The 25,187-nt window shown below is 36.5% G+C and overlaps 1 protein-coding gene across 1 annotated transcript in view; it reads right to left on the minus strand.

The window, feature by feature from the left end:
- UNC13C (unc-13 homolog C) overlaps positions 1–25,187 on the minus strand; it is a 705,000-nt gene that overhangs the window by 538,919 nt on the left and 140,894 nt on the right. The window contains exons 2-3 of the mRNA XM_020981173.2: positions 14,047–14,069; positions 13,383–13,444 (exon numbers count right to left, since the gene is read on the minus strand). Coding sequence (XP_020836832.1) covers positions 13,383–13,444; positions 14,047–14,069 — 85 coding nt within the window. The remainder of the gene's footprint in view (positions 1–13,382; positions 13,445–14,046; positions 14,070–25,187) is intronic.

The raw sequence follows: 25,187 nt of genomic DNA on the forward strand, positions 1-25,187 counted from the left end.
ATCTAATTGAGCCTCTTCAAGAATCTCGAATGTTGCAAATGTATAATGAACTAGGTCCTGAATAGCAGAGAAAGAAATCAGACTAGATATTGCTTGTAAAAAATGCTTAATACTTTCAATGATTCCAAATGATTTGATGAAGCAAAAGTCCATTTGTTTAATATTAATAGCTCTCCTGGTGATGATTTTGAATCATGAATTACTAAAATCTTAAAATAATTAAAATTGTAAGTTATTCAAAGGTCCATGGAAAGATACATAGAAAAGACATTATTAATAGTTTTCATGTGAGCCATGGCATAAAAAGTTCAACTGAAAGAATACATTAGGGAAAAAAAGAAATGGATAGGTTATGTAGTAAGAATGAGAGATAAGAGGTAGACAACATTACAGTACTTCATTAGTACCCCTAACATATTAAAATAATGGGAACAAGACCTCTAGTGTGTTTGGGTATACTCCCTATAGAGAATTTGTGTAATGTATGCTGCTGGATAAAAATTGCCCAAGATAAAAAGGTATGGGAAGCTTTTAATTAACATTGGTAAAATCATGGACTGATAAAACTAAGGATCTTTTGATATTTTAAAGCAAGGTAATAGTTATTGTCTTGGAAAATTCAATTGAGAGGCAACACTAATCATAAAACTTCTATGTTCCTTCTTGCTTTTAAACGAAAACAAAAGCTTATAACACCTTACAATATTTCTTATATTACATTAGTTCCTTTCTCTGCTCCAAATAGCAAAATGGAAATTATACCTCTATGTTAAACTATGACTTCAATTTTAAATCTAATATCACCGCTTTCAAAAATTTAAACCATATCCCATTTGTACATTTAAGGAAATATTACATTTCTTTATCAATGCCAGTATTTCATGAGAGGATTACAGGTTCAGAAAATACACATTCTCTGAGGTCTTATGGATCTGAATTGTTGGATTTATTGTCTATACTTTGGGAACTTTTTAATAAAATACTTTGATCTTTCAATGATTGTGTTAATCCCATTTTTTTTTAGCATATGACATATTCAGGAATGGTGCAGTGAACAGGGCACACAGGTTTCTAATTAAGTTAGACCTCAAAGTCTAAGATAGGATTGTGGCAAATCTTTAAGGAAAAAAAAAGAGAAAATGGGACAGCATGTCAGGATTGGTACATTCCCTTTAACTGCAGCTTGTTTAATAATCTACAGGTGACATCCACAGAAATAATGAATTTTACAATATGATTAGAAAACGCATTTTCATTCATTCACAAAACTCTCACTGAACAACTTCTACAAGTAAAGAATTTTGGTAGATAACACGCAAAAGATACGATGTTGAGTGAGTTACTTGTAGCCTAACTGGGGAGAGATGGCATTAACAGAAATAACTAGAAATACTATGGGAATTCTGAGAAAATAAGTTATTATTTCTGACTACAACATGGGGTTGGAAGTCAGGGAAAATTGCATAAAGGAAAATATGATTGATCTATACCTGGAAGAATGGATAGGATCAGGATAGGTAGAGATGGTAGAAAGGGACTTTCCAAATATCATTGCTATGACTAATTTGCCTAAGCCTTAAATTGATCTGTGATCTCATTAATATGGTTACTCCTATTAATGGTGCAGATCAGAGACTACGTATGCAGAATGTCATCCATATCCTTCCACAAATCCTCCACAGAAGGTTCACCTGATGTACTGGGATCTTTCATCTCAGGATCTGAGCATTTTGTGGGTAACCTTCACTCTTCTTACAAAATTGGCCTCTCACTTTTTCAGTCATACAGCAACTTGATAGAGTTTGTGCTACTTCTTGCAAGTAAGTTGTCATTGATATTTTACAACATATTTACCTCCACCATATATTACTCCCTTGCCCCATTAGGTAACCTGGAATTTTAGATATTCAGAGAATGAGTTATTTCATGACCCAAGTATATTGTGTTGGAAAAAGAATGCTAACATCAATAAAATAGGCTTTAGTTTTAAGAAAAAACTTGGGATCATTGGCATAGTGCACAATTTCCAAAATGCAGCCCAGGTTCCCTATTTCTCCTGTTTCATCCTTGGCCTAATTCTTTGGCCATCTGCAGTATCCACCTAAGATATATTTGGGCTGCTCAACCAGCTGTATTCTATAGTCTGGATAAATATTCTTTACATGCTAAATTTGGCAAATTAGTTCCAAAACCTATCTTATTTGTCTATGTTCCCTCTAAATCTCCTTCTGTTCTAGGGCAGTTAGGTAGTACAGCTGATAAAGCATTGAACTTGAATTTAAGAAGACCTGCATTCAAATTCTGCCTTAGAGGCTTAATATCTCTGTGACCTTGGAGAAGTCATTTCATGTTTTCTCAGTCTCCTTTTCCTCATCTGTAAAATGGGGAAAATAATGATGGCTGTATCTACTTCTTAGGATTGTGTGGAATAAATGAGATATATGTAAAGTGCTTTATAAGCCATAAAGTGATAGCACAACAACCCTGGGAGGTAGATACTGAAGTATGATAGTGTGAAAATGAAAATGCTAACAACCTTGATTTGCTCAAGACCCCCAATTATCCAGGTAACCAAGAAGAGTTGTATAAAGACGGCTTGTATTAGCTAATATATAGAGTGGCTTGACATACCAACAATCCTTTGTGGTAACTGAGAGTAAACTGAGTTGGGTGTGCAGAAAATCAGCAATTCCAAAGCCAATTAAGCTCATGCCAGCTTTGAAGCAGGTCCTGATCTATTTGGTGGTTTATGGACCTTCAAGAGACATCCTTGGCTTCAAAGACTTCCCTAATTCTTGGTTATGGGGCTCTCAGACACATCCTGTTTCATGGTTTTTAGAGACAACCCCTTTTTTACTGTCTATTCTCAAGCTTTGAACTGTAGACTCCTTATCACCAAGAATGCCTCCTTCTGATTTATGTATCAAAGGGCCACAGCTCTGACACCTGAAAATACCTGGATTTCTCCCTCCCCTTTGTGAATGTGGCTTCCTCCCTCCTTCCTTTCTGGGATCTGTCCAAATTCCCACCATTTCTCCTCCATTTCTCTGTCTTCCTTTGTTTGAAAAGTATAAATATCTCACTCTTTCCAACCGGCTTTGAATAGATGTGGACCCTGCCTCACTGTTCCAGCTTGCGAGCTCCATCTCAAGCAATAAATACATTTATAATCTGTGTAAAAAAAAAAAAGAAATATATTGTGCATGTATGCATTTCTTCTGTGAATTGTTATGTGAAATTCTTGTTTGTGAATCTCATGTAAGGAGATTATGGCATGTTTTGGGACCATATGTAATCACTACAAACTCACATCCACAAACAGGAGCATCTAGTGGACCTCTCCATTTATAGGAAATCCCTCTTTTATTTAGACTCTAGTCTGGAAATCCACCATGAGAATGCAAGTATATTTGACGAGCAAAAATTTCTTTGTTTCATACCTAACAATGTCAAGAATCAGATCATTGAATAAAGATATCTCCATTTCACCTTTTGAGGAATCTCATATTTTTAAAGGATGTTAAACTGTAAGGCTGTATTTTGCTCTACTGGACCAAATGACTTAAAAAATACTCAACATACTGGGACCTCATATTCTCTATACCTTTCAGTCAGTTATGTGGCTCTCAATTTGCAGTCTGTTGTAGAAGATCACTTGTGAAAGTCTGACTATTCCCTTCTCAAATTTTTGCTAGAGATGTTCTGAATATGTTTGTAGATTATCTCACACAGATTTTGCAAAGGAAAGAGACTAGGCATACCACTCCAGAAATACCAATGCTCTGTCTTTTCTCAGTAATAATAACTGGTTTTGTCTGGTTCAGAATGTTCCTTGCTTTCAAATATTTGAAGAATTCATCCTTCAACACTCAAAAAACAGTTTTGCTTTCAGCATACACATTCTCTGTTCATATCTGATCTAGTCCAGCTGCTCTTCTCATTTTAAAATACCATTTGCTCTTCACAATGCAGCACAACAGTGACTGTGATGTTAGAGTCCAAGTGCAGATGGTTCTTTTGTCAATGATGGAGAAAATAGTTATAGAAATGTTGACAAACATTTTCCATTTTTCACATGTTGTCCTCCATCTAATAATATCTTTAAATTTTCTATGAAAAATCTGGATTAAACAAGTCTCTTACCAAATTTTCTGGAAAACTGTTTTCCTTCCACCAATTCTCACTGGGTTTTTTTTTTTTTTGGCTAGGCAATGGGGTTAAGTGACTTGCCCAGGGTCACACAGCTAGTAAGTGTTATGTGTCAGAGGCCAGATTTGAACTCAGGTTCTCCTGAATCCAGGGCCAGTGCTCTATCCACTGCACCACCTAGCTACCCCAAATTCTCACTGTTTTAAGAGGCAATGTTGTTGATAATTTTCCACATTCCTCCGCCATAAGATTTTGCAAATGAATTTTTATTCCGAACTAATGTGCCCTTGGTGAATTTTTTTTTTCTAAAGGAGTTCTAATGTTTGTTGACCCAAACACTTTCTAGGCTTTGTTGGTCTTTTCATTGTAGCAACAACTTCACATCAGTTGAAGAGATACAGGCAATAGTGATAATACTAGTTTGTTTCTTTGTCATTTCTTACTTATCATAAACATCTTGTTCAAATAGATCTGGTTGGAGTCATTTTAATTTCATGCCATATCTTCTCATATTTATCCTTTCTTCCAATTTGATTTTTTTTTACATTTAAGAAATCAAGTATTTTGAGTGCACACCATTACCATCTAGTAACTTGTTTATTACCTAATTCAGATATAGTCATTTTCATTCTTTGTGATATTATCACCTTCTGTGCTTGTCAACTTCTGTGGGGTTTTTAAAATAATGTGTAGATGTGGTTCAATAGTCAAAAACATTTTAGACTTTTTTTTTAAATTTTGAGCCATATTTCCCCAGGATATGTTGAAGGGGACTTACCAAGTTCTTTGTAGAATTTCTCTGCTTCTTCATTTTCCATAACTGATGTTGATGCATATACTTCAATTATCTTCTCTGTTGGCTGTCTTATGATCATTATGGGTTCTTCAATCTATATTATAAGGCCCCATAAACTATAGCTTCCATGATTCATTTCATAGTGTCTGCATCACAGTTTCTATAACCTTTCTAAATGATAGGTTTACTTTTAAAACTTCTAATTATAAACATTATCCTTGAATGCAAATTAATTGACATTGCTTATTAGCAAACACATACACAGATATATACATTTGTGCATAACTGTTAATAACTAAGAATTTTCTCCCCTCATTAGATTAACGATGTGTTGAAGGTTTATTCTCTCTTCTTATAGATGTTGAGTTACTGCTATCTATATTCCCAAGAGGAAAGACCATAAGCACACCATAAGGTCTTTGACTCTTTCTTAGAAACCCACCAAAGCTATTTTGCTGGTGCTGTTCAGGCAATTCAGAGGCAGAACTCCCTGAGAAGACTTAAACCTATAAACTATAGGTTTCTTAAGAACAAGATTGTCTTCCCTGTGAAAAGACTTAAGTTCTATCCATAGGACTAATATCCTATGGATGTATGTAATTTTAATTGTTTTTCACTTGTTTTTGCTTTCAATCATAAAACCAACAGATTAGGTACACACACACACACACACACACACACACACACACACACACACCCTATTTGCATAATTATCACTTCAAAAGTAATTGTCCAAATGGGCTAAATGACTTCATAGCACCAGAGTGTCTAAGATTAGATCCTCCACACATTTCCAATCATGACCTTGAACAAATAGGAAAACATTCCACCCTCATCTTCTTAATTCTCTCAACCAATTTCTGTGCTCAAAGATCCCAAAACATTGATTTAGAAACAGAAGAAATAGAGGATACATTGTTCTCTACTGATCATAATCCTGGAATCCCTGAAAAGAAGAGAGTATCTATAACACAGAGAACTCTTCTTGTAAAAAAAAAAAAGAGGAAAAACTGAGATACCATCATTGGAAATGCTACACCAATCTGAATTTATATTTTAGCATTCCACAACTTTGTATTCCTTACTTTGGTAGGCTGAAAAGAAAGCACTTCAATACATTTTCTTCGCTTGTATAAGATTTGTATGTGGGTTTTCTCTTTTTTTGCTCTTTCTAGTGCAGACGTTGGATCATCACATAATCAGTCAACACGCTGCCAAAGGGAGGAATTCACACAGAAAGTCTGCAGCTGCAGTGAGTGGCCTCAATTCAAGGTGAGATAACCAAATGTTCCATGAAGTGATGTTTCTTATTGCCTTTGAGCATTCAGTGGAATTTAGTCCTTTATTCGCCTTTTCAAGGAGAAATTATAAGCCATCCTTCCATTTAACATTCACGTACTTGTACCTTATTGTTTCAGTTAAAGGAGGGATAATGTCAAAATTGACAGTGCAGTTATTTTAGTAGTGTGCAGCTTCAGTGCTTTTTGGGACAAGGATTTTACATTTAAAGAAGCAGCCATTAAGTAAAGGTTTATAGATCAGCTAAAAATCATATGATTCTTTGTGCCTTCCCAACCTACTTTTTTTTTTATCACTCTAACATTATCTGTGCAGCAGTAGATCAAGCCTATGTGCCCCTTTTGGTGTTAGTTTGTTTTGTTATTTGACACGACCAAAATATTAATCATGTAGTAGGTAGCCTTTTAGTAAGAGGCTTCTATTTGCTTAGACTGGTTTTTGGAAAGCAGACAGAAGTCTGTGGTTGAACCTATACTCAATGCCTTTCCAACATAGTAGAAGCTGCCCAAGTTTATGACATTGTCCTTGGAAAAGTTAAGGTCAGCTCTATGCCACGGAGAGAGGACTTTCATGGAGGCTAGCTTTTATCATTCTTAAGAAATGATACTAAGCATAATTCAAACTTCAGACATGTGGTCAGCAAAATAAGACCATTGTAAAAAGCCACAGATCAGAAAAAAAAATATTTCTAGAAATGACAAAAGGAAATATAAGAGTAACATCCAAAAGCAATAGCAACTAATGTCTCTAAAAGTCTACTAAACTGTTGGAAGAAAATGTCTTCTCCAAATAAATGAATTCCTGTACAGTGTCATCTAAAGAAAATGGAAAATACTTTATAGGTATGGGAGTCACATTTTCCCCGTAAAACCAGCAATAAGTCTCAAAACAGCGAGTTTATAGCTGAGTGGTTAATATTGCTGCAGTCAGACGTTCTGGTGGGGACCAGTGAGTAAATGCTGTCATCAAAGAGAGTGAGTACATCAACACTATGCAAAGAGGGAAACAGTAACATTTCAGGCAGAACAGAGAGTCTTCTACATTTCCCTAAGGTGTGTCAAGCTTCATGACTGTAGAATTAATTTCAGGTCTAGAAGAGATCTTTAAGATTAAGTTTTCCCCTATTCATTCACAGAAGGTGGATGTCCAGAGCCCAAAAATAGATAGTTGAGAAAAATCTTAAAGCCTTGTTATCTTAAAGTTCACACATCAGATGTTAGGGTTCATTAATATTACATAATTCCCTATTACTCAACAGGCTTCCCAGTGTTAAACAGGACTACATTAATTCATGGTTCTTTGCACTGCGTTTTAGAACTAATTATACTCATGATAGAACTAATATTACTTCCAGAGACTGGCTGATTTGGGGAAACAAAGTGTATCAGAAGCAAGGCTAAAGCCAGCTTAAACACCAACAAGGACACATCTTGGTCATGGCCACATTTACATAACAGCAAATATGGCCCTGACAAATGCCACTTTACCATAGTATCATTAATGCATAATCAATGAATTTGATCACCTGAATGCATAATGTCAGGGAATCCAATTGTGATGTTAACTCAATTATGTATTTATTTTATTACTTAAAACATTATGACCATGGACCTGAAGGCCCCCCAAACACCATTTCATTTAATATCATATTTTAATAATGTTAATTGTATAACAATTTGTGGTTTTCAAAGAGCTATACATATCTCATTTGATCCTCCCCCAAAACCTGTGAAACAAGTACTACAGATATGACTAGCCCTATCCTTAATACTTTAGAGAACTTTATATGCTGAAGATTAACTATAAAGATGATTTTAAATTTTACATAAAAGAAGAAAGATTATAATTCCTTTACCCACCAAATTTATGCTTAGTTATATGAAATATAATATTTGCACTCTTTCTTTAACCCTTTCTTCTTCATAACCAGGAGTATATAATGCTATTGTACGTTAAATAGATGTGAAAGAGATTAGGCTACTTTCCTACTAGACTTTGCATCAAGTGCAGTTTATAGTAGGAACAATATAAATACTTATTGACTGATTTATGGAATGATTTGCTGGAAAAGGCAAATCCAGTATCAGCAGATTTAGCAGGCAAATTTTCAAGGGTGATCTAATTTTAGGAAAGACACTGAGGAGGACACAAAGAAGGAAGGAAAGGCTATGATAGTCACTTCAAGGTAGAAATATCAGATGATTCAGATCTTAGCTAATTGAAACAAAGCATCCTTTGTGTTTTGGATGTACAGTCCCCAGAATCTTTTATGAGAAAAATAACCCTCAAATATAGAGGCTAAAGAAACAAATAAAATGAAGAGAATCTGAAGTTCAATAAAAAAAAGCTGGCCTAGGCAGCAGGAAGCTTGTGTTCAAGACATATGGATGACACCATGTGACCTTGGGAAAGTAATTTACCTTCTCTGGGCTTCAATTTACCCTACTCAATGAGACAGCATCAAACTCTATTTGCTGTGTATAAAATAAGGTATGTGTTCTGGATTAATTATGAATCATATATGAATATTATTTTAAATATTTTCTTGGCAAGAAAGGCATTATGAACAATTGCCTAGAAAATGCTTTTCTGGGGTAGTTAGGTGGCGTAGTAGATAGAGCACCGGCCCTGGACCTGAGTTCAAATCTAGCCTCAGACACATAACACTCACTAGCTGTGTGACTCTGGGCAAGTTACTTAACACCAATAGCCTCACCAAAAAAAAAAAATGGTTTTCTACAGCTTTAAGAAATTAGCATTTTAAATACTACTTTAGGATTAAAGGATAATGACCTACAAGGTTTCTGAACACTAAAATAAATAATCACACATGTGTACACACAGACACAGACACATAAAATTAAATGAATACAGAGACACTTCCCTGACTATTGGTCTATTAATCAACATTATGTGAGTTCTGTTTTTAAATAAGTTCTGAATAACCTTAATTATCCTATTACTTGGTTAGCATATTACCACCTTATCAATAAGGATATTAGGAAAAAACGTCAAATGCCTTTTTGAAATCACAGCATACTCTGCCTATGGCACAGCCCTCATCAAATAATCCAGTCAAAAATGAGGTCAATGACTTGTTCTTGGAAAACTCAGGATGGTCTTAGGGCAGGGGTAGGGAATGTGCAGCCTCAAGGCCACATGTGGCCCTCTAGATCCTCAAGTGCAGCCCTTTGACTGAATCCAAACAAACCCAAAAGGATTTGTTCTGTGAAGTTTGGATTCAGTCAAAGGTCCATATTTGAGGACCTAGAGGGCCACATGTGGCCTTGAGACTGCACCTTCCCCACCCCTGCGCCTTAGGTTTATGACTTCCTTTTCTGGTATTCAAGCCCACAGTCTGGAGCATCTACCTTCTTTCCCCCTTCTCCCATTGTTGAGTTCCTCCTGGAATCTCCATTTTGTGGAAACATCAAGGCCGGAATGTCTTCATTCTCCTTCTGGGCCTGTTGCTGACTTTGCATGAATTTAAAAACCACTCCCAAAACCAGATATCTTAGTACCACTCCAATTTTGTTTTTAGCTTCTTTCTGTATATTGTCTACCCCATGCATTCACATTAGATGCAAGATTCTTGAGGGTAAGAACTGTCTTTTTGTATCCCAGAGCTTAGCTCAAGGCCTTGCACACGGTAAAGACTTTAAAATGCTTGCTTCCTTCCTCCCACCTTTGCCTTTGAAAACCAAAACACTGTTTGCTTATTTCAAGTTTCGTAGTACTTTGTCCAGTCTCTGTTATTCTTCGGAAGCCAGGGACAGCAGTTTAGTAATCTTATTGACCAGTTCTTTCACTACTGTTGGAAATAATTCCTTTGAGTCAGGTATATTAAATTGAATTGGGGACAGCCAGGAGCTCTTTTGCTATCTCTTTATTTCTCTTGAGTTTCAATTTCTTATGTTATTCAATTCATTCTATAATTAAATTCTAGTGTAGTCAAGGCTGCTATTTTGAGAAGAGAAGAAAAAATGGGGAAGTCTTCCACAGACAACCTTAATATAGCTTAGAGACAATGTATGCACACTCCCTAGCAGGGAACTGACTACAAGTGCCTAGAAGACAAAATTTTCTAGATTCACATTAGCATAAAATCTCCTTTTTAATATAACAGCCACCAGTGAAAGGTTTCCCCCCACATGACACCAAATACAACAGATCCAGAATTTTATAGATACAAACACTCACCTCCAATAGCAAAGATCACAACCAATCCACGTGTTACCACATGTGACTCAAGCTCATATCTTCCCTGAAGTCTTCCACAGGGTGTTCATTTAATATGCTAGCTCTCTTGTAGGGTCTCTCGACGTTAAATACATACCAATGGAATATGTGGGCTCTCTGTTACCCTTTGCACTTGCTATATGACTGACTTTCCTCCCTTTCCAATCATACATGTCTTTGACGAACTCTTACACACTCACCTGCATGCTTCATTGAGAATATGTTGCAGCCCATTTCCACCCACCATATTTCTTTCCATTGCTGTCTGGGTGATGTGTAACTCTATTTCTTGAGAGACTAGGGTTCTTTGATTCTCAGCCATATAAAATCACTAGAAAAATATCAGCAACAAAAATATGGGCCTTTTTTTCTGAGGTACCAAAATTAAAGTAATACAAAATCCACTAAACATAGCCAAAATATTCATTTTCTGAGGAGGAGTAGAAATAAAAAAAAAAAGTCAAGGAACTCAGTCACAGGATCTAAAGCTAGAAAGGACCTTAGACATCATTTAGTCCAATCTGCTCAGCTTACAGATGAGGAAAATGAATGGCTTTTGGATCCAAATCCTATCCTTCAGTTGATTCACCATGACAGCTCCATTATATGACTTTAGCGTTGTCTGCATTATGAATTCTTTGTCAGCCTTGAAAGTCTCTTGACTTTCAAATGAGCAATGAATAGGAAAGGAGAGACAATAAAGATTCTAACAGTAGTTGGGGAAGCAGAATTTTTTAAATAGTGTGGAAGAGAAGAAACATGGAGTGCAGTAGAAGAGAGAAGTGGCTAAGGGAATGCAGACTTGGGTGGTGCTATTAGATTTGTGTTTCACAAGTTTTGGTGCCCCAGAAACAAAATCTCATTTTTTAACACCAATACTTTTCTGGCACTATTATATAGATAAGTCATAGAACCCTAGTATCTGAAGAATTATAGTTGCACATCACCAAAAGATCAACAGAAAAATGTATGATGGGTGTAAACGGGTGGTAGCATATTCCCAAGGAAGCAAGTAATACTTGAAGAGTAATGATTGGTATAACCAGAGACATAAAACTGTAAAAGAAATTAGATCAGCTATATGTCAAGGACAAGCAATTAAAATCTAGCCTCTGACACTTATCAGCTGTGTGACCCTGGGGAAATTACTTAGCCTGAGTTTGCCTCAGTTTCCTCTGCTATAATTGGGGATAGTAATAGCTCCTACCTCATCGGCTTGTTGTGAGGATCAAATTAAATAATATTTTAAAGTTCTTAGCAAAATGCCTTGGACACAATAGGCACTTAATAAATGCTCACTCCTTTCCTCCCCATCTCCCTCCCTTGTAATGAGAGCAAGCAGGGCAAGTTTGTATTCTACATATTTCACAAGAGAGGAAACTGAAGAAGTCATTTGACACCTCTGCTTCTCTGAGTTATACAGTAGGTAGCAGCACAACTCAGACTCTAGCTAAACTGCTAGTTTACTAATCTTTCAAGCACATTACCCTGCCCAGGGCAATATCTGTATGATAGATCTGTTTGTATTAGAATCACTTTGTAGAATGGTGCCAGACTTTGTTAATCTGCTGATGAATAAAACTAGAAAGGTGATCTTTTCAACTTGATCTTAGGAGACTTTGTTTCATATTCTTAAGTCTAGAACTAGGGTATAACCTCAGGGTTTAGCTGAAATGACCATTGGCTCAAAGAGCTCTGCTAACTTTCTCAAGACATTATTCTTTTGAGTTAGGAGCACAATCCCAACCCAACCAAAGCTTGGCAATTCTTTCCACTTCAGAGCAGAAGTAGCATGGTGTGCAAATGCAACACTCCAAAAAGAGGCAGAAACCTTCCCCCAAAGGCATGTAGTCATGTTGGAAACTGTTGTTTTGACATTTTGATTAGCACCCATGGGGAAAGAAAAGATGTTCCAGTAAGATTTCCAAGTAAAGAAGTAATTGAGCAAGACCCCTACCTAGCTCTTTAACACTTGAACATAAAAATATATTTGTGAATAGCACAAGGCTCCAAATAATCAATGCTATTTAGCATCTTGCATGCAGATAATGAATTTTGGAATAAGTTGTCTCCCTTTCTCCCCAATTCTGTGTTTTCCTGAATGATTTAATGATTATATGGTCAAGGATCTGTGAATCCAAGGGTGGGAGAACTCCACCTACCAAAGTGGACTCATATCCCTAATATTCCTAGCATAATGCCTTGTACACAGAAAGCATTTAAGTGTTTATTGATTGATGGGTTGAATGATTCAGAGAGCATTTATCAAGCCCTATTAAATGCCAGACACTGTATAACTTAGTAGATGAGAATTAGAAAATTGTTTGAGGCTCAGAAAAGTTGAATGACTTACCTAGTCATGGAGCTAGTGTCAGAAGTGAGACATGGACCAAGTTCCAAAATGTATTCAACACACCACCCTGTCACTCTCTTAGCATTTGTGGGGACTCAAATAAAATGTCTTTGATTTCATTCTTATAAGAAACTCTCCTTGTGATCAGCATCTCCATAATGAGAACTGGCAAACGGTCCAGAATTTCTATTTTGAGAGAATTGCCAAGGGGGCATTGAGTTTAATGGCTTGCCCATCGTCACAAAGCCAGTATAAGCCAGAGACAAGATTTGAAACCAAGTCCATATGATTCCATGGCTTTCCCCCTATCTATATATCACATATACCACACTCTTCCTTTAGATAGCATGCATCTAAGAAAATAAAGGATAATACTGTCTATCGTCCCAATGTACTACTGCATTGTCTACGTTTCAACTATCTTCTCAAGAAAAAATCTCCCAACCCTGAGTGCAGAACTCATTGTAGATAGTAATTCTACAGGGGATGGAGAAACCACGAGAGACTTGGTGTAAAGGATAAGAAAGGCAGTGAAATTATACTTACCCAAATGCTTGGAGCGCACTGAACTGGGAAACATCCAGACCACTCCCACTTACTATTCGAGCCTTAAATGAAGAATAAGAAAAGAAAAGTCATATTTAGCATTTTACAGGTACAACATTTGTGTACTGGGGACACAGGTCAACTGCACTATACATGTAACACCTAGGATGACAAATGCTAGGCAGGGTCAGCTGCAAGTCAAAGCTACTGTATTTTTGTGTGGTAGAGTGGTTTTTTGTTTATTTGTTTTTGGGGCTTTTGACAATTGGCTGTCAGCATTTACAAAAAAAGCACTGGGAGAATCCAGGACAAGCTTGTCTTCCCCAATACTTGTTCTGTTACAAATCTTCAACTATATAGTGAAGACTGTGATGTGTTCAGGAAGGGCATGATTAGTCAGACATAAGAACAGTTTCCGTGTTTGACCGTAGCAGACCCCTAAGTTGGCAGATATGAAATAAAGGAAGCACAGCTGTGAAAGGCTAACATCTTAATAAATGCAACATATTAGAGAGACACTCAAAGGACAACCAAATGATGGAAAGCTGGGAAACATGCAGATATCACAACTAAAACAAAGGAACAAAAATCAGGTCAACTATATCACAAACAAACATGGACAATAGACAAGATCCCTTAGGAAAAAAAAAATATGATTTGAAACCTTTTCATCCACAGAACTGCTATCTGAAAGAGAATCAGGAAAAGAGGGGATAAATGTTAGATGAAAGAATTTCCAAGAAAAAAATCTAAATATATTCATATGTAAGTGAACAAACTATTAAAATGTTACATTTTTAAAAAATAATAAATAAAAGTGAAAATTACTATACAATATCCCATGGTTCATGCTTCTAGTACATGTATGACTGAGAGTTTAAAGAACCTGAAAGGATGCCAAATGTTTGCAAAGTTTTACCACGTTGGGAAATTAAAATCATTTATCCATTTTTGGCATCTCTGGATGTGTCATAAAATTCATAGCAGGCTGTATAGAAAGAGATTTAATATATACATTTAAATATAGAAAAGACATCAAAGGTAAACTAGCTCAGTCCTTTACCAAGGGATATGAGCTGTAGTCCCATCCCTGCCCCTATGTGCCTTTTGGGAAACTGAGGCCCAGAGCATTAAGTGACTTGACCAATATTAGACCAGTATTTACATTGAGGATTTCTCACTCTAAAATCCAATATTATCACTTCTCCACAGCTAATTAAACAATCACCAAGGGTTACAGTTTCAGTATTTGAGCCTTTTTTACAAACTGAATTTTTAGGTCATATTTGATTCTACCATGATTAAATCCACAGTCTGCTTATCTATCTCACTCAGTAGCATTTTTTCTATTGTTTTAAAATTGATTGTATTTATTCATGCTAATAATAAAAGTAGATCTAATCAAATCTCTATCAAGTGGATAGGGTAACATGAGAAGGGAAGAGGTATTCTAGTTAATTTTTTCTCTTTTTAGTTTGACTCTTGTGGTAAAAAAAAAAATAAATCTCTCAACCCATTTTCTTTTTTCTTTTTTTTTTTTTGGTTGGGCAGTGGAGGTTAAGTGACTTGCCCAGGGTCACACAGCTAGTAAGTGTTATGTGTCTGAGGCCAGATTTGAACTCAGGTCCTTCTGTACCCAGGGCCAGTGCTCTATCCACTGTGTCACCTACCTGCCCCCCAATCCATTTTCTTTATTCATTAAATATCTGTGATAGCAACCATATCTTGGTCTGTTTTTGCTGATTTTACAATATGCCAAGACCACTATACCAAATATCAATTTCACTAGACAGTACAAGTAGATGAAGATTCAGAAGGTGAAGGACAGAGATTAATCGTAACCAGCTCTAGGAAACTACAGTACTGTTCAATGTGAAAAGTGCTATTCCATGAGTCTAAGGATATGGGTTCTAGATCTAGATCTTCCTTCTAGGAAGGGTTCCCTTCCCTTACTAGCTGCATGACTTTGGAGATAGTCATTTACTCTCTCTGGGCCTTGCTTTCTTCATCAGTAAAATGAGGCAATTAGACTAACTAGATGATTTATGTAAGGTCCCTTTCAGGTCTGAATTTTTATGATGTCTAGTTGATTTTTTAAAAACATAAATAACTCTCCCTCATGATCTTATTTTTTGTGAATCATGTTTTGCTATGAAAAGAAGAATGCTAAACAGAGTTTAGTTTAGTACAGGGTTCTGGTAGCTCCTATTTGGATCATATGGTGTATAGCTATATTACACTGAAGCCTCAGTCCATTTCATTGGATTATTTTCTCTCCCCCATTATATTACTCTATAAGTAAATCTTCTTGGATGGGCCCAAGACACATATTTGACTATATGCTAATTTTTTTACAAAAATAGCTAGCCTTTGAACTAGGATCCAGTGCATGGATTTTATGAGCATGCCAGAGTGCTCTGAAAAGTTTTGTGATTAGAAGTGGACATTTGTTTTGTTCCTTCATACAAGAGAATAGCTGTTAAATTGTTTACTGTATAACTGGTCTATATACTTTTCCATCACCCCGTAGATATAATTCCATTCTTATTGGGAGATGCCATGGGAAAACAGTCACTGGATTTTCACTATAGATGACTATTTTACTCATCAATCAGTATCCCACAAAATAATAGAAAAATAATGCAGTTTAATATCTACAGTCCTACATGCATTAACATATCCTTGCCATTTTCTAAGATGAAAGGACACTATCTGTTTCTCTTTAGTATGGGATTCAGCTCTCTCTGATAGATGTGTGTATTGTATACAAACACATAAATCGACGTGTGCCTTTCAAGCACTGAAGGGGAGTTGGGAGACCTGGGATCCAATTCCATCTTTGCCATTTATCAGCGTGACCTTAAGAACATTGTTCAGCTTCCCTGCACCCCAGTGTCATCTACAAAAGAAGGTGGGTGGACTGGATCACGATAACAATTCACAGGTGTTCTGCGTTTTAATGTCTAAAAAGAATTTGCCTAAAAACTCTCCTAAAAGGAATATGTTGAAGAATCATTATCCTTATTTTACAGATAAGAAAAATAGAAGTTCACAGGTAAAATGACTTGCCCATTGTTCAGTTGTGTCTGACTTTTCATCACCTCATTTGGGGTTTTCTTGGCAAAGATCCTAGAGTGGTTTGCCATTTTTTCTCCAGCTCATTTTACAGAAAATGAGGAAACTGAGGCAAACAGGGTTAAGTGACTTGCCCAGGGTCACACAGTCAGTACCTGTGTGAAGCCAGATTTGAACTCAGGAAGATGAGTCTTCCTGACTCCAGGACCAGTACTCTATCTGTTGTGCCATATAGATGCTCTGACTTGCCCTTTGTTACATGGTAAATAAAGAACTACCAAATCCTAGACCAGAAGTCCTGTCTCCTGACTTGAATTCCAATTTTTTTCAAAGTTTATTATGTGCATTTCTTTTTTCAGTTAGGTGGTATTTTTTCCATTAAAACATGCCTCCCCTCTAAAGGGATTTTGAGGTTCCTTTCAGCTCTAAAATGCCATATTTTTATGTTTCATATGCATTACATTTTCATTATACATGACGATTTATATTTTCTAATTATTGCCACACAAAACAAACACCATTTCATATCTATATTGCATATACATTTTAAGAATGCTTACCTTTTTTCCTAAAGAGGGAAAAAGAACATCACAACTTTTTTTTTTCAGTAGGTTGTTCCTATTTCATTAATCATGTTTGTGCATGATACTGGCAAGGGGCAGTATGTCATAGTCACAGCTCCATCTGGCTTTCCTACTGGCACCTCAGATTCAACACATCCAGAACTGAAAAAAAGTCACCTTTTCCTCTAAACATGTTTCTTCATTTCAAATACTGTCAGTTCTCTGATATTCTCTCCATCTCCTATGTTCAAAACCTTGGATTTATTCTTTCACTTGTCCCTATCCCTTAATTCTTCTATCAAAAGAAAAAGCCCTAAGGATTCTACTTATGTACAATTCTATGTAAAATTTCTTATATTCAGCTCCTCCTCTATTTCTACAGCTACCACACTCATTACCACCTACTTAGTTATTACAATAGTTCCTTTTAATAATTATACATATGCCACCATTCTCTCTCTTTGTTCTGAAACATTCTTTATGCCCCTTCCAGACTAAAATTCATTACTAATATTATTCTGATCATGTCACTCCTCTGTTCAAAAATCTTCAGTAACTCCTCACTATTTATCAAGTAAATTTCCAACACTTTCTTCCAGCATTCAAGGTCCTCTATAATCTGACACCATGCTACCTTTCCTGCCTCATTTAATCTTACACACTCGTTGGCTCCAGCAAAACTCAACTGTTTTTGGTCCTTGGAACATGACCTAAGATGTCCTTTCTTCTCTGCCCCTCCCCATACTTTTACTCACGCTGTTCCCTCTACTTGAAATATCCTTCCTCCCTCCTTTTGCTAGTGAAATCCCCATCCTTTTTTAAATTTTTATTTTTTTAAATTTATGTAATGAAACAAGCATTTCCATAACATAGTATTATAAAAATGATGATTGCACATGGAACCGCAAATCTATTACATATAACTTGCTATTCCTTTAAATATGTAATAAAGTTATCATGTAAATTTCTATTATTTAAATTCCATCTCAAATGTCACTTCTGCCATGAAACTTCCTCTGCTCCACCCTGTGCATAATAACCTTCCACTGAGACTTCATGCAGTATTTTGTTTTGTAACTCTCCAGTGAACCCGTCAGATGATATTATGAAATATTGTTATCTATATGTATTAATTCCCTCCCAGACTTTGAACCCCATGAGGGAAGTCATTACCTAAGTTTTATTTTTACTTCAGGAGCTACCACAGTACTCTGTAGACCTAATGTGTAAAAAAACATTTCATGAAAAATTGAATAGACATATAAGTTTCCAAGGAATAGAAATTCTAGGTTCCTCTCTTACCCAAGGCTGCCATTAAACCTTGTGGAATCAAAGGCCTTTGGAGATGACGGAATGTGTTGGCCATTATGCACTCTAGAAAATATTACTATTTTGTATCAATCATCCATAAGCACTTTGTATTGTTCTTTAACATAATTTATATCAGAGATTGTACTTTGCTTTTTGTCAAAGAGTATTTTTAGGAAGTGGAGAAAGTTAAGAGAGGAATACTTACTGTGATCAAAAAAGATGAAGGAGCTCTTGTGAAGACAAATTGTTAAAATAATAATAATAAGGCTTAGTAGTCAGAGAAAATGGAGATTCAGTGGGGATACAATTGAAGTCTAAGTTATTGAGAGGTACATATGACTAGAGTGGTCCTAGACATGTTCAATAAATTCTGAAATGCTTAAATTATAAATCATAACTTAAAGCTTAAAAATAGACAATGCAGTATGATACAAAAATATTGGACTACAAGTCAATGGATCTTTGATTTATGACAAAAAAGGAATGACCACTTCACTTTGGTATACAATGATAAAAAAAGAAATATTGCAAAAGATAGTAAAGATTGAAATCATAACCAAATTAATTACAATTTAAATAAATTCTTGGATTACAGGTTCATAATAGGATATTGAGAAAAATCGTGTTTGGCGTCATTTCCGTGCCATTTGAGGTTGCTATCATGGAGGATGTCAACCTTATTTGAAGATATTTAGCCCGGAGAAGTGAAGATCTGGTGGCTATCTTTGATAAGTGGAAAGGTTGCCAGCGGAATTAGATTTGTTTTGCTTTTCCCCAGAGAGAAGAACTAGTGGCCCTGAGTAGAAGATGAAAAGAATTAAATTTAGACTTGACATCAGGAAAGACTGGGACAGTTAGGCAGATAGAATGCCAGGCCTGGAATCAGAAAGACCTGAGTTCAAAACCAGCCTCACATACTTACTAGCTGCGTGACCTTGGGCAAGTCACTTAACCCTGTTTGCCTCAGTCTCCTTATGTGTAAAATGAGCTGGAGAAGCAAATGGCAAGCTATTCCAGTATCTTTGCCAATAAAAACCCAAATGGAGTCATGAAGAGTTGGATACAACTGAAGGACTTCCTAGCAATCAATGTAATCCAGGATTGAATGTGTTACCTTCACAGAAAGGGGATCTCTCGCCCCACTGGTCTTTCAGCAAAGGCTCTATGAATACTTGCCAAATATTGTTAAAGGGAATTTTTTTCAGGTATGATTAGGATTAAATGCTCCTGAAGTTCCTTCTAGTTTTGAAAAATTCTGTGATTCTTAGAACAAAACATCTCCTGGTGCCATAGCCATGGAAAACATTTCCCATTTCACAAATGAGGAGACAGACTTGGAAAGGTTGTCCAAGATCTTATATCTAGCAATAGATAAAGCTAAGGTGCAAAATTCCTGACTCCAACTCCTTGGAAAATATCTATTCCTAGATTCTTATGACACTAAGGAGACCTGAAGCTGATTCATCAATCAAAACACTGTGATGATTGCCCATACCATCGTTCTTCAAAGGATACAAGTGGTCTCAGATGCAGATCAGGTTACATAGAGTCCACTATGCCTGAAAGGACAGACTGACTAAGGAATGCTCCTTGTGTGCTCATTGTGAACTGATACTGAGATAGTAGCAACACAATAGCAGATACAAGAAACATACTAGGGGACCGCAGGTGGTCTTATCATTTCCACTGATAGTTTCCCTTCCTATAGGATGGGAATGGGATGAATCCCAACAGGGCAAAACACACATGAAAATGTGGCCCTGCAGGACCATGAACCATCACGTTGCCCCCTTGCTGCAATCATCCTGACTCTCTCTCTCTCTCTTTCCTTCCTCTTACGTAATAATCTCTGTCTGCAGACCTGTAAGAGGCCAAACTCTCACACTCTGGCAAGTACTACCTTGCCTTTATCACTGAAATTCCCTGGCTACATACTGACTTGGCATGGACCAAAATGCCATTGAATTATCCCAGTACAACCACTACTGTTCCCTTCCTTAATTGCCATTAAGTTTGGATATTATAGTCCACGATGCACCCACATCTACTTAGTTAAGTGGCATCAGTTCACAAGGAAATTACAAGTACTCAAGTTTTGCTAGAGCTATATGCATAGTGCCCCTCTCCCCCTTCAGAAGTGCCTACCTAGGAATTTTGCTTATATGCTTTCTCACCTTACTACCTTTTATTATAAACCAGAATTTCTTGTTATCTTAAATAATTCAATTATCACATAATCTGTCCTGTCATTCTGTCTTTGTTATGCTAACACCATCAATTTTACCAAGTCATTTAATCTCTCTGTGCCTCAGTTTCTTTACATGTAAAATCAAAAGGTTGGACTCAATTGTCTCTAATGTCCTTTCCAGGTCTAAATCTATCATTCTATGGGCAGACCACCACTACCTGACAGAAATTAGTATTATTATTCATGATAATAGCTAGTATTTATATAGTACCTCAAAGATTATGATAGACAGACAGACATTCAGATAGATAGATAATTTCATGTGATCCTCACTGCAATCCGGTAAGGTAGGAACTATTATTATTATTCCTGTTTTACAGATGAAAACACCAAGGTTTGAGAAAGGCTAAGTGATTTGCCCAATGACCCAAAGCTTATATTCCAACTCAGTTTCTGCTGCCTCTAAGTCCATTTCTCTGTTACCTAGAGTTTACCTCTAGCATGACCCTGTCCTTTCTTGCATCTAGGCAGGAAATCTTTCAGACTCACTGGGGTCAGTCCCACCTGGACCCACATCCAATTTAGCAACTGTTAATTCTGTTTCTTACCACCCCTTTGGAGCTTCCCTGACCTTCAGTCATAGAAACAACGAGCTATGATTATAGAATATAAGGGCTGAATAAACTGCTCTCCAGGAATAAACTGCTTTGATAAATTACTTCTTTCAGAACAATGAATGGTTACCCAAAAGAAAAAAATTGTGGGCACAGTTTCTTGGCACAGATGTTACTCCTGCTGATTAACCATAGGCACAGGTCCTATAAAGCACAGTAGTAAATGGGGAAAGGGTACATGGCTTTGCCAATGAACATTCTGCATTTCAAGCTGATTTTTTTTTTTTTGATGAGAGAAAAATTAACATATTGATCTTATTTGCAAAATGAAGGAGCTGGACTTGGTTTCTAATGGCCCTTCCCACTCAAAATTCTATAACCCTATTTTTTTTTTACCATTATTCCCTAGTCCTGCATAATAAGAGCTGTATGATATTTTCCCCCCTCTTTCCTTCTTTCCCTATTATTTCACTGATAAAAGGAAGTCTTAATGAGGAATTTCCCTTATCAATGCAGATCAAGACCTGAATTGCAACTTAAGAGGCTTAAAGGAGCTGTCTGAGATACTCAGTGTTTACATGATATGTCACACAGCCACTATTTATAAGAGGCAGAAGGCCTCGAACCCTCAGTATTCCTGACTTACAGGCCAGCGCTCTATTCACTAACTCACACTGTTTTCTAAATGCATGCTATAATTCTTTTCAGTGCCCATCTATAACACTTAAAATGGTTTTTACTAATTTTTTCCTTTTTTTAATTCGATTTTCTTTTTAGATTAATATTCTTATTTTTTTCTATCTAACTCCTTTGTCCCCAAAGAGAAAGTAGGGAAAAAGGAACTCCTGTTACAAGCATGCATAGTCAAGCAAAACAAATTTCCACACTGGCAACGGCCTCTGCCTGGCCCCCAAAATGTCTCAGTCTATACTCCAAGTCAATCACCTCTCTATCAGGAGGTAGGTAGCTTATTTAATTGTGAGTCCTCTGGAACTGTGGTCATTGTGTTGATCAGAGTTCCTAAATTTCTCAAAGTTGCTTGTCTTTATAATATTATTGCTATTTTATAAATTATTCTCCTAGTTCTGCTTATTCCACTCTACATCAGTTCACACAAGTCTTCTCAGGTTCTCCACAGCTGTCCCTTTCATCAATTCTTAAAGCAAAAGAGTACTTTATTAAATTCATATGCCATAACTTGTTCAGCCATTCATTAATTGAAAGGCAACCCCTCAGTTCTTAATTTTTTGCTACCTCCAAAAGATTTGCTACAAACATATATATATACATATAAATATATATTTGTTTGTTTGTTTGTTTTGTTTGTCTTTTTTGCTAGGCAATGGGGTTAAGTGACTTGCCCAGGGTCACAGAGCTAGGAAGTGTCAAGTGTCCGAGGCCAGATTTGAGCTCAGGTCCTCCTGACTCCAGGGCTGGTGCTCCATCCACTGTGCCACCTAGCTGCCCCTACAAATATTTTTGTAAATATAGGTCCCTTCTTTTTCCCTCATTTCTTTGGGGTGTAGACCTAGTAGCATTCGTAATTGTAAGTAATAAACTACTTCTATTTTGCTTTTATGAGGTTTGTTTGTGAAGTTAAAAAAAGGGGGGAGAGGAGAAAGGGGAAGGAAAGGGTGAAGGCAAGGAGAGGAAAAAAAAAACAACAACCCAAAAAACAAGGAATAGAATGCATTGAAACACACCAGGGAAGGGGTTCTTAATCTGCCCATAAAGATTCTGGGGGGCCTGTGAACTTTCCATTTTTAATATTTTGATAATAGTATTTCAAAAAATTCACTTTTTTGCAATTTGATGTTATTTCGTATGTTTAAAAACCTTATTCTGGTAAGATGTCTCATGGGCTTCACTAGACAAGCTTTTATGGAATGTTTGCTATATGTCAAGAATCATGCTAAGCACTTTACAAGTGTCTCGTTTACTCTTTACATACAACTGGGGGAGGTAGGTGTTATTTTTAATCCCTTTTATGGCTGAAGAAACTGAAACAAAGAGACATTAGGTAACTTACCCAGGGTCACACAGTAAGTGTCTGAAGCTGGATTTCAACTAAGGCTTTCCTGACTCCAGGGCTCCTAGCACAGTGGATAAAGTGACCAACCTGGAGTGAGGAAGGCTTGAGTTCAATTCTGGCCTTGGACACTTACTGGCTATCTGACCATGAATAAGTCACTTAATTCTGCCTCAGTTTCCTCATATGTAAAATGAGCTAGAGAAGGAAATGGCAAAATACTCCAGTATCTTTGCCAAGAAAACCTCAAAAGGGGTCATGAAAAGTTGGACACTACTGAAAAATGACTAAATAACAACCACCACCAGCAACTTCCTGACTCCAGGTCAAGTATGCTATCCACTGTGCAACCTAGCTGACTAGGTAGGGCTCCATGACACCAAAAAAGGTATGCTCATAAAGTAGACTAGCAATGAACCCAAATCCAACAAAAATTTTTTACATGGTAACTCAGTAGAGGGATGAAAATGATATAGAATAGACCCTTACACTATGCACAACATATTCAATACAAGATAACAGTATGATAAAAGCAAAGGAAAGCTTCGGAAAAAGTGCTATAGGAAAATTTAAGAGAGATGACTTTTAGCTAGGGCAATCCGTAGAGTGATCAGCACCTGAGATGAGCCTTGAAGGAAGAAAAGGATTTCAGACAGCATAAATGATGAGGCAGAACATTCTGAGGATGCGTGGAAGTGAGGATATTCAGGACCAGATCAGGGAAGAGCTATCAGTCCAATTAGCTCAATTAGTGAGGAGAGAACTGGGTGGGGGGAAGCTGAAAATGTAGGTTGAAGACATATTATACAGGAATGATAATGTCTAATTTAGACTATGAGGACCTCACATTTGTTATCTGTTAAAATGAAGTGACTAAACTGGGTGACTTTCTAAATGCACACTAGCATGGGCAAGTCACTTAACTGCTCAATTTCTTCATCTAAAAAGTTCAATTTCCTCATATAAAAAGGAGGATGAGGAGGGTATAACGATACAACCTCATAGGTTTGTGATAAAGAAAATAGTTTCCATTCCTTAAGGTGTCCTAAAATGTGAGCTATTATTACTGATACTCTATGCATCCTTCAAACCCAAGTCAACTATCATCTCTTTTGTGAATTCTTCCATCCTCTACCCCTGGCATTACTCTGAAATGGACACGGATCCTGCAGGTTGCATATAGGTTTAAAAAACCACAAATTAACATAATTCATGCTGTACTGTATTTTTATTTATTTTGTTAAACATTTCCCAATTACATTTTAATGTAATTCCCCTAACCCCACCCCCACCTCAGAAATTTGATATCTCTGTTAGTCTAAAGTAATCACTGCCTTCTTTAATTCTTTTGCAACTACTGTCTATGACAATGTGATATGGCTACCAAAAATGTCAATCTCAGCTTGGAGTGCATTAAAGAGATGTAGTGCCCAGAATAAGGAAGTGGAGAGTCCTATCTTACTCTATATAATCAGATTATATCTGGAATGCTATGTTCATTTCCAGGAACCACATTTTAGAAAATATATTTACAACCCAGAGGATGATCAGAAGAAAGTAACCAACATAGTAAAGGGCCTGGAGATCATTCCATACTAGAATCAGCCAAAGGATCAGGGGATATTTAATTTGTAGAAGACTTATGAGGTATATGATAATTATTTTTAAGTACTTGAAGAAGTTAAATCGCTGGAACAAGAATTTAACTTGTTCTACTCGCCTCCAGAGAACAATTACTGAAGAGTGAGATCAGTTTGGCCTGGATGATGGATGAATTTAAAAAAAAAAAAAAGGCAGTTGACTTGGCATTTGAAAATGGATAGCACGTCAGCAATAACAACTCATGTTTTTGGAGTACTTTAAGATATAGAAACTTTTTTTTTCATTATAGTCCTATGGGCTTGTATCATTATCTCCTTTCCATTTTTTAAGATGATGAAATTTAATTTCTGAGCAGTTAAGTGACTTGCCTATTTTGATAGGCACTTTAGAGATCACCCTGTTCAATTACCCCACTTTAAAGAT

This window comes from Phascolarctos cinereus, unplaced genomic scaffold, assembly GCF_003287225.1.
Source record: "Phascolarctos cinereus isolate Bilbo 61053 unplaced genomic scaffold, phaCin_HiC Scaffold_3;HRSCAF=262, whole genome shotgun sequence".
NCBI lineage: Eukaryota > Metazoa > Chordata > Mammalia > Diprotodontia > Phascolarctidae > Phascolarctos > Phascolarctos cinereus.